The sequence below is a fragment of the Austrofundulus limnaeus genome, unplaced genomic scaffold, assembly GCF_001266775.1.
Source record: "Austrofundulus limnaeus strain Quisiro unplaced genomic scaffold, Austrofundulus_limnaeus-1.0 Scaffold225, whole genome shotgun sequence".
Classification (NCBI taxonomy): Eukaryota; Metazoa; Chordata; class Actinopteri; order Cyprinodontiformes; family Rivulidae; genus Austrofundulus; species Austrofundulus limnaeus.
In genome coordinates, this window is record NW_013952627.1 from 219,456 (window position 1) to 230,550 (window position 11,095).

The window sequence follows — 11,095 nt, forward strand, 5'->3', positions numbered from 1 at the left end:
AGTAATATATTTACTGAGAAAAATGTTGACGTGTTCAATACTTATTTTACCCGCTGTAACTGTAGCACTTCTGATGAAGCCTGGCCCGCTTCCTGCAGAAATAATCATATCTTACAAAACTGATGGTGAAGTGAATATTTGCAGAAAATGCTATAAAATCTTGCAGAGTGAAGTCATTTTCTGATTGTTACATTTATTTGGAAGCTGTTGTGACTCTGGCTTGTCACAATAAAACCACCTCCAAAACATATTGCTGCTGCCTTCAAATAAATTTCAACATTTCTAAACAGGACATGCAAAAGCCTTTTTGAACTTTCATTTTTTACTGGAGCAGATTAAGATTTTCCTGCCAGGAATGATCAAAGCAGCACTGGAAATGCTACAGCTGGCTGCCACAATATGTAAGTATCTGTGTGACGTCAAGCCAGCAGCGTAAAGTTTTGTTTTAGTGGAAGAGCTGCTGTGAGCTTTTGCAGCTTGAAGTTATTTTAAGTCGGCAACAGCAAGTTTCTCAGTGGATCTGTGCTCGACGATGCAGCCTAGGTGGAGTAGTCGAACACAGATCCACTGATCCTTCAACACAGAGCATCTTCAGAAGACAAGCTGATAAAATACATTTTAAAAATCTGCATTGTTTGATACATAGTGTGTATTGAATCTAAAGCACTGAATTGAACGGTTCAAACCATTTTAGGTAAATTGACATGCAGTAAACATACGCCCTGATCTACATAAACAAACACACTCACAAAAGTTCTGACCAATCACTGCGAGTCACATGACACACTTCTGACTGGAGGTAATTAATACAACAGGGTGTCATCAAGGTAGCAGGACATGTTTGTGATGCCACAGCACCAAGAAGTCGTTCAACTTGAAGTATAAACCATTCTTTAGTCTCAGCTGGAGCTCATCAGAGCTTAAACTCTGATCCTCCGAGCAGCTATCTGCAGCAGGTAAGATATTAACTCTTCACAAAACACAACTTAGAAACTGACGTCAGCTTCAACACTCAAAGTGTTCCACAGTTTGAGAGTTTAAACGTTCTGCTGCTCTTAGAGCAGCCTTTTAACCACGAGCCTGATTAGCCGTGCCACGTAATTACGCGCGGTGACGCGCGCTCGGGATTCCACTTCACTCAGCTCTTCCACTGCACATCTAAACGCACGCGGGGGGTGGGGGGCTGTGTGCATGTCGGGGCGTGGCTTCAGAGTAAACCCCACTCCCTCACTGCACTCGGAAGTTGTGTTTCAGCCTGTGTGTAGATGGGAGCAGATGCCGCTCAGACGCTGCGCTCTCCGGTCGCTGCTGGACTGAAATCATCCCGAGGAGATGCGCAGATTCGTTGAGGTGAGTCCCACTCTTGTTGTCATCAAGGAGACAAATAAAAAAAAATACAGGTTTAAACAAATGTAAAGCTTTCCCCACTTCAACCAAACTTCAACTTCCAACTGATGCGCTGACTTTCTAACAGATGGCAGATGGCGCAGCCACTTGTGGAGGATTCCTGGATTACAGCGCAGAGACGTGTTGTTGTTGTTGTTGTTTACTCCTCTGGGACTAGAAAGTGTTGCGGATGAGTGTGACCCATGTAACCTGCAGGTCGGACTCCAGACTTTGCTGACATGAAGGTGTACTACTACATCGTGATCGAAGTAGTCATCGCGATCCTCTCCATCTCCGGCAACGTGCTGGTGTGCTGGGCTGTGGCCATCAACAGCACCCTGAAGAACGCCACCTTCTACTTCCTGGTGTCCCTGGCCGTGGCGGACATCCTGGTGGGCTGCCTCGCCATCCCCTTCGCCATCATCATCAGCATCGGCTTGCCCCTGGACTTTTATGGATGCCTGTTCCTCGCCTGTTTCGTCCTGGTCCTGACGCAGAGCTCCATCTTCAGCCTGCTGGCCATAGCCATCGACAGATACCTGGCTGTGAAGATCCCACTGAGGTGAGTGGTACCTTAATGTCAAAACAGTAAAAAAAAAAAAAAGTATGTTATAGTTGCAGTTATAAGATAAAAGTGAACTCTTATCAGTCTATAACTAATTAAAAGTCTGTAAGAGTTGATCCAACAGATGTGTTGATCCAGCTGTTCTGCTCTGAAGCTTTAAAAAATCTCTCTATCTAAAATTAGAATCATAATCAAATTAAACTTTTTCTTAACATGATTAAGAGTCACACTTGTGGACTTAAAAGTGGTTATTTTAGAGCTTTGGTTTGAGTTTTTGTTTTATTTTATTTTTGTGCATTTTGGTTTGTAAATGACCCGCAGCAACAACAGTGGGAAACATCTGAGTCATGGAAATTCCTTCAGTCACTCAGCAGCCTGTGTGTTTTATCTCCTATCTGCTGCAGTTTGTTCAAAGGTGAGCAGGTCAGCAGGTGAAAACGATCCAGGAAACCGAGTCAGAAAAGGAGTTTCTGACCGGGCAGCTTGTGGCAAATCTTTGCTGAATTCAACACAAACAGAACATTTCAAATAGAGTAACACGAGTTGGAAAAGTTGCCACGGATCAGTGAACACATTTATATTATCTGCTGCAAGTTCTGCTTTAAATAAAACAGGTTTTCTTGATATTCATGATATTCCAGTTGAAAATGGTTTCAGTGGCTGCTCAGTGCAAAATTTTGAAAAAGCAACAATTTCTCTTTAAATCTAATCGAGGTCCACCTAAATTAATTTTTCTAAAGCAATTGTGTAAATCGTACATGAAATACACAATAAAATGATAATAAACTGATTAATATAAAATAAACGCATCACTGCAGAGCTTTTAAATCCTGTTTATTTATGCCTACAATTAAAAAYAACCAAACATCTGACCAGGTTGCAGAAATGATTATCAGTTTATAATAATGACAGGGAAAGAAAGGGTTCAGGAAAAAAAACTTGTTAAATTTTAACAACAGCTTTGGGTCCACATTAGACTCGTTTCAGTCCAGATCCAGGCCAGGGGCCGCCATTTTGGGACCCCAAGTCAAAAGTGAGTGAGAAAGTCTAACCTGAGCATCAGTACACTGCAAAACCTGTCCATGTTTATGAGTCTTACAATCATAGATCCAATCAAAAAGTATTTTTATTTGATATATAAGCAAGAGCAGAATTTTAAAGATTGTTAAACTTGTTGGCCTGGAAAGTTTCCTTATTTCGAGAAGTCTCTCAGTTTGCTCGATCTGGCCAACTGGTCGATTCGTAGTCACCTTGTTGTTTGATGTTTGTTTGTCACACACACCTCCAGACCACTCCGAGCTCCTGGGAGACCCCTCCCCCTGTACATATCACAGCACGGGGTTCAAGGGGGAAAAAAATCCTATACCTGACTTTATTTTGTCCACAACTCTGTCCTGGTTAAAGCTCCACAGTTTTTGGCAGAAAGATTCCTCCATACAAAACAACTGTTTTATCTCCATCAATGAGTTTCTGTCTGTTTGACCATCTTTATAAATGTCTGCTTCCATCAACACGCCCACAAACTTCTGACCAATCACAGTTTAGTTCTCGCGTTGAGACAGGTGGTGACACTGGTGTCCCTGCTGACAGATTAGTTCTCTTAGAAGATTCAGAATATAATCTAATATTTATAAATTTGTTTTTAGATGGATACTTTTGAGTTAAGTTGACCCAGAATCAGGATAAAAACAATTTTCAGACAAATAAATGGGCAAAACTCCTCATCCTCTCTGAGAACAAGCTGATTTTTTTTTTAAATCCAAAAAAATTCAGGAACAACCAAAAGTTAACTTTCATTTTCTGGGTTGTTTGTTGTTGAGCTCAGGTCCAGATCAGTCATTCAACCTGTGTTTTCAGCTGTGGATTCGCCCAGAGGGACATTTTAGCAGCGGCCCTGAACCCAGCAGTGATTTCCACTAAAGCATCCAGTGTGGGTTTAATGCTGGCCCGCCTCCAGGCCCAAAGATCAGAACCATTCAATGCCAGTCTGTAGTTTCAGCCCTTCTCTGTCGACCGTTTCCTGCAAACCGTTCAACACATATTTTCACCTGTACACAATTAATTCCTGTTTTTATTTTTAGTTCACTCAGAAAATCAGTGCAGTTCTTTCTTTTGTTTCTCCTTTTAGAAATGGGCCTCATGCAAGAACTGTTATACATGCGTACGAGTGATTTAGGAGAATTTGTGGCATTCACCAATGTTTTCGTATTCTAAGATTTTTTTCAGATACGAACAAAATTCACGAGTGGTCCAGACCTGTCGTATATTTTACGAGCAGTCAGTCTGCTGTTATCCAGACGGGTTTTCTTCACTAATAACTTTATATTTCATTATTTAGAAAATATTTTGAGTTGAAAATAAATCACACGTCATAATTACGTTGACAATAGGCTATTCTGTTTGAATTGGAATTAGATTTTAAATGTAACTAACAACATAAATTTGTTAGATTAAATTAAATTGGCTTTTAATGCTGTTGTACAACACTATAATAGTAATGTGAAGTTCTCAAACTAAAAACCAACTTAAATTATGCATTAATTGAAGTTTGGAGACATTTTAAAATGCTTTTTTTTTTCAGAACTGCATCTGACACTTGCGGGAGGGGGGAGACGGCCAGGCCGGGGTGGGGTGGGGGTTAGCGGTGCGCGACCGACCGGGTTGACTCCTCCTCCAAATAAATGAAAACTATGTAACACAGTTGTTTACACTTAAATTAAAAATATTTTACCAAAGAAAACCCGGAGCAGGACTAGAGAGAGATGAATATGATTTATATTTTTATTTCTGTGTCTGGATACGACCCACGGGAGACGTTAACAGCAGTCGTCATTTCCTTCCTCATCTCTAGCAGCTCCTTTAATTCCACGACTGACGCTGCTAAAAATGACAGATTTTATTTTCTAGATCTCGGTGAGCGGGACTTCAATCTCTGAACTCGTAAAGTTCTTCTTTTTACTTTTCGCTGTCATTTTCATGAATGGACACTTCCTGGTATCTGAGGCAGGAAACAGAACCTTATATGGTGTTTTTGGGGTGGTAATTATGCTAATCTCCTCTCCGCGTGCTCGAGCAGCTGATATGCATTCATCAGTTTACGCTCCTCATTTACACACTTTTCCTGAAGATAGAAGAGTTTGTTGAATCTGACGTGACATGTTCGTACGAACCCTTCGTACGAACAAAAGTAAGAGAAATTTAGGATAAGAATATGAACATGTTCTTGTATGAGGCCCAATAAATCCAAACACAAACAGGTCATTTCATGATGTACTGAAGTTGTTACAGCTGTAAAAAGCCCTGGGAAGACTTATTGTAAATTGGTGCTATAAATAACCAGAACATGAACTATTTTAAACTAAATATAGCTTTAACATGTTTTTAACAAACGCTACATTCAAGTTTTTTATTAGTTTTCCCACATTCTCAGCAACGTGCCGCCTTCTGGAAACGGGGCCGTGTGATTGGCCACATCTGGATCAGTTCCTGCCACAGGACCTGGTGTCTCAGAGCTCCTGGGTGGAAACAGAACCAGGCGGTGCTGCCAGCGGTGATGGCGTGGAGCCGCCTGGCGTTTCCATGAACCCAGGAGCAGCAGCGGGGTTATCAGGCAGGAAGTGTCTGGCTGCAGGTGGTGTTTTTCTGGACTCGTGTCGTGTCAGAGAGCTGTCAGTTTCTTTTGTTTTTATTATTTTGTTTTTATTTTAAGGCTGCAGTTGTTGGGGCTGTTCGTGCTGCGCCTGTCATTTCCATTACGCTCCAGCGCCGTGACACAAAAGGACAGTTTGACATCAGTTTGGGGTAAAAGCTGCGCACTACAGACCAAACGACTCATAAAGTCTGAATTTTCACATCTATTTTTGACCTCTAGATAAAAAGAACAAACAAACCGCAGCACGCCTCGTTTTCTCTCCTCACACAGAAAATAGCTTCATGTGACATTTTCTGTGAGTTTCCACTGCAAGCTGCACACCCAACCTGACAACACACACTGTACATGTGATGACATGATCAGTGTGTGTGTKTGTGTGAGGCCTCTGAAGCYACGATTCAGTCTCAGATAAAAGTGTTCTGCAGATGTTTTTAAGTGGAAGAGGAAGGCCAGATGTTTGAATCCCCTCGAGATAACCAAACCACAGACCCACTCGATGCTCCCCTCAAGCCCCTGGCCTCATAATTCTGATTGAAAAAAAAAAAAACAACCTCTCTGGCTACTTTCTCCCTCCGAGCTGCTGGTGCCCTGAAATGAACTGGAGCTGATGGAGCTCTGAGGAGCGTCTCCATCTTCATCAGCAGCTCCTCGTTTCCCCCTCAGGCTCCTGCTGTAAACAGACTTCAGCTTCATCATTTAAAAAAAAGGATGTTTCAGACAATTACAAGTATGGATCTCGAACAGTCAATATCTTACCTGTTGTAGATAGGTCCACATCCAAAGCAGATTTTGTCTAAATAAACCTCGTCCTTAAAATTTCATAGCAGTTCRTGTAAATACTATTATTTAAAGTTTTACATCCTGTTTTGCTTTAAACAAAACTATTCAAGTTTTACCAGAAATGCTACAGCTAACTGCTGCTGCTATTTGTACTTAAAATATCGACAGGATTCTGTGTGAAGAACTAAAAAGAACAGCAGTTAAACATTCACAAGCTTTTATAATTTTTATGATGTTTTGGAGAGGGGAGTTGTTTAAAGACGGCAGCAGTCCTTTTTGGTCTTGAGCTCATTCTGACTAGCCATTAGCTCRTCAGTCTCATTAGAATGGAACTCCAAACTGAAGAGCTTTCAAAATGTATTAATTCTTCATCCCATTCCCACAGAACCCCATATCAAAACACCTGAAAAATCCTTTTAATGATGTTTGAATTGATTCTCTTTATTTTAAGCATCACAGTTGGTTCTGAAGCAGGAGGCAGGGCTCTGAACTGAAGGCGCGCGAAATTCAGATGGGGGGTGGGGCAGGAAGTGACTTGCTCCGGTTTAAAAACACAGCGAGTACAACTAATGCCATAGCAGAAGAGATATTGTGAAAATAATATGCGTACATTTAGGTATTGATCCATATTGTCTTCACAATAGCTTCACTTATTTAGTTTCAGGTTGGGTCAAACGTTTAGGATCCAAAGAAGCTTTAAATGTCKGTCGACTTGTTTCTGTCCAGCTGAGTAATGAGTTTAAGTCATTAACCTATGATAACAATGCTATCGCTAATGCAAAAAAATCTGAAAACATGATTTTAACGATACGATCCTGTCCTGTTAGAAAGTGGTCGCCGCAAAATTTTGCATTGTCCTTTTCTGCACCTCCTGTTTTTAGTCGTGGTTTTTCTGAACATGAAAAAAAACTTTTATATTCCTCCTGATGACAGCGGTTGCAACAACCCTACACGGCACAGAATTGAGGCATTTTTAGGCTGAATCAGCAGAAGGAAACATGACTGCATTTACTTTCTGCCCCGGCTGCATTTTGTGACGTTGACACTACGTCATCAGCAACCCAGGAATAAAACGTCTTTTATTGATCGTGCAGTACTTGAATTAACATCRCATCTTAGATATAAGTGAGCAGAAAAAGTAAGTAGATTAGTGTTTGGTAGATTATTTTCTTGTAACAATGCTTCTTGGTAACAAATCTTGTAGCAAGCAGCTGATTGGCAACACCGGGGATACCATAAGCTCAAAACAAGTAATAAATTTGGCTAATTTTTCATGTGCGCAACCCACATACTCAGCTCTACCGCTCATCCCACAAATGCATGTTCCTTACAAATGTGGCACCATTAACAGACTTTGCAACAGATTTGTTATCAAGAAGTGTTGTTACAACAAAGAAATAATCTACTAAGCACACATTTCCTTACATTTTGTTCTAGGTTTAGTTAAATTGAACTTGTTTATTTAAGTTATTTCGTATAAAATAAGCAATGAAGTTCAGGGATAATTGTCTCAGTTTCAGCATCAATCACTACAGAAAATAAAGATTTAAAAAATGRCCGATCATCAGCTGAACAGGTTGAGGTTCGCCTCCATTATTCAGTGAAGTCATTGTTTCCATTACATGGAAGAGAGAAAATGTTTCACAGCAGAAACTGTGAAGGATTTCTGGACGTGTGTTCGCTTCAGTCTGAATAATTCTCCCACTGCAGATTTAAAATCATGAGACTGAGCTGAGTGCTGCGGCAGAAAACTTTAACYGTTGCAGACGTTGTGTGCTAAACATAACCACAAAAACATAACTTACTCAGAGGGTAAAGATCCAGTCCATCGCATCAAATTGTGAACATCATGTTTTTGTTATCCYGTTATTAACACCTTTGTGCTAACAGGCCAGTAAGCTTATTTATGTCATTATTTTTATTTTTCTATTCATACCAAAGAGAACAAACACTAAAAATSTGAACATGTTCAGACAAATCAGCTTTCAAAGAGACTTTAGTTTGAGTCACAGACGGTTAGACTTTACACATCTGAGCTGGTGTTTGAATACAGTTTGTGGTTTTTACGCTATCACAATAAAAGCTTTATATTGTTTGAAGATTTTGACCACAGAAAGGTCAGCTTAGCTGATGTGGCACAACCTTCCAGCTGTTTGAACTTTCTAAAACATATCCAACTCGTCTTTCTCCCACACGTTGTATTTTTCCTGCAGTTTACAGTGGTGGGACCGCACTGTGGGCCCTGAAACATCAAGGAAAGGATTTCCAKGATTGAATACATTTTAAACATGACTACTAACAACAATCTGCTTGCCTTAGTTGTTCCAAGTGTTAAGTTACTGCCCTTAAAATGGATGAAACTAGCATAATAAATATTCTTACTATGCTTTGTTCATCATCCAAAAAACAGTTAGGGACACAGCGCTCCGCTGCTCCTATTTTGTGGGTCAAAACTCGAAAAGTTTGTTAACCGTTGGTTTATACAACTGACAAAACAAATCGTGTTACATACAATAAAAAACAACAAAATAATACGCAAAATTACATAAAAACCTGTACTTTATGTACAACAGAACATTGTAAGCATAATATATTTAAATATATATATATATATATTTGTAAAAGTAATGTATTTTTGAAATTAGGAACGCATGCAGAAAAATACAGAAGTGTGAAGAATCTCTTCTAACATCAGTCTGTAAACATTCAGGAGCTGAGGAGGAACTGATGGACGTTTAGAAAGAGGACCCTCTCTTTCTTGTCTGATGTATGATTCAAGCTGTTCGTGGCTCCGCTTTGCTGAACTTTTTATTTCAAATGTTTTCTGTTATWGAAAGGTTTGAGCTGCAGGCAGCACAGTCCAGCACTCTCAGCAGTCTCTTCCACTCTGAAGTCATGTTGTTGTCATGGATGCTGTTTGTCCTGCTGAAACATGGAAGATCTCTTAGAAAATGTCATCTGGATGTGAGCTGAAGTTGTTATAGGTTGTTTTATATATATATATCTGCATTTAGGGGGTCTTACGAGATGTCTTGGCTGCCCATGTTAAAGACGCAAATTCACCCCCATACCATCAGAGAGGCAGGCTTTGAAATGTGTCTCTTTTATAATGGAAGATGTGGTGTCTGATCTGTGTCTGACCACAGAGCAGTGTTTCTACTTCACCTCAGTCTGTTTGGCTCAGAGACGACAGCGGTGTTTCATTATGGTTTTCATGTGTGACGTTTTGTGTGATAGAGCTTTAAGCAGCACTTGTAGATGGCAGGGTGAACTGTGTTTTACAGACAATGATTTGTGGAAGTGTTCTGAGCTCATGCACTGCTGTCCAGAACTGAATCAGACCTGTTTTTCATGGAGAGGCCYCTGAGGGCCCARAGATTACAGATATCAAACAATAACTCCCAACCTTTTTTCCTTTGAACTCAGAGATTTTCTCTAGATTACGATGAAATATTCAAAGGCATATTAAAATAGACTGTATAATGCTCTTTTATACACAGACCTCTTACTGGCCTGTTGTCTTTTCATCTACTTTGTCCCAAAAAGCTCCTCTGGCTATCTCTACACCACTACCTTTTACAGCCTTTTGTCTCGTCTCAAATATTTTCAGATGTGTTGCTRCCATCAATTTAAAATTACCTCGTTTAGTTTCTAAATAAAAGAAAAAACATACCATTTCTTTGATTAAACATATGATTAGTTTGCTTTGTTCTATTATTAGTTTTTTTTTTTCAGTCCCTTCGGTATGTTTCTTGAATCATTTTGGACATTTGGCAAACAGTGAGTGCATTTCTCAAAACAATGAGTACAAACAGTAAAACACAACAGATTACATCCGAAACCCAGTTTCTTGTTCAAAATCACAAGTTCATCTCTCAATACTACATTTCTGTCAGTGAACGTGTCATTGCTCTCAGAAGGACAAGTCTTTTTTTATTTTTTTGTGGGTAAGTCATCATTATACCAGAGTGCTATATCTGGAGGATGTTCTGAAGCAAACTATGGCAGTTTTCATTTTCATATTGTAAATTGTAACTGTGGGAGATTGATTGCAAGAAACTGGACAGGAGTGACATTTCAATCTTTACTGTCTGTGATGTAATTTGACCTACATGTCATTGTGTTACAGAAAGGAARAGACAGTGCTGCAGAGCACAACATTAAAGTTCCCGTCTGTTGGACCACATATTCTCATCGTCACAAAGATCTTCTCTTGCRATGCAGCGAGGAAAGAATCTGTTCGAGTACTTTATCCAGCTTCTGCTGTGATGTCATCACACACCGCATCCATGGCAGCCGGAAGGGTCACCTGTRTTTGTGGCTGGAGATTATATAATTTCCATCACCAAACTGAGAAAAAAAATCCCCAGTGAGGTTAAGGAATGGGGATTAGAGTGGGAGAACCTCCATCAGCATCCTGTTGTTGGTCACAAACCATTGCCTGATGATGTTGGAGCGATGCAAACTGACATTGTCCCAAACTTTCATATCCTCTCCAGTCTGACCTCTCTTTTGTTCAGGGATGAGACCCCTGCAGAGAGGGTCTAGAAAGGTGGCAAGATGTTTTGTGCTGTATGGATGAAAGTCAGCATTCACCTGGGAGCAATTGGGTAGGTAGGTACAGATAGATACAGTAGATAGATGGATAGATGGATGGATAGATAGATAGATAGATAGATAGATAGATAGATAGATAGATAGATAGATAGATA

The 11,095-nt window shown here is 40.1% G+C and overlaps 1 protein-coding gene across 3 annotated transcripts in view; it reads left to right on the forward strand.

Moving 5' to 3' along the window:
- Nucleotides 1-812: 812 nt before the first annotated feature.
- Nucleotides 813-11,095, forward strand: part of adora2b (adenosine A2b receptor) — a 28,270-nt gene continuing 17,987 nt past the window's right edge. Inside the window, exons 1-3 of one of the 3 annotated variants that reach the window (XM_014019619.1) lie at nt 813-956; nt 1,244-1,350; nt 1,475-1,948. In XM_014019619.1, the coding sequence (XP_013875073.1) occupies nt 1,626-1,948 (323 nt within the window). In that variant the 5' untranslated portion in view covers nt 813-956; nt 1,244-1,350; nt 1,475-1,625. Of the gene's footprint in view, nt 957-1,199; nt 1,351-1,474; nt 1,949-11,095 lie in introns of those variants that run through there. The other 2 variants (XM_014019620.1, XM_014019618.1) reach the window with 2 other exon arrangements.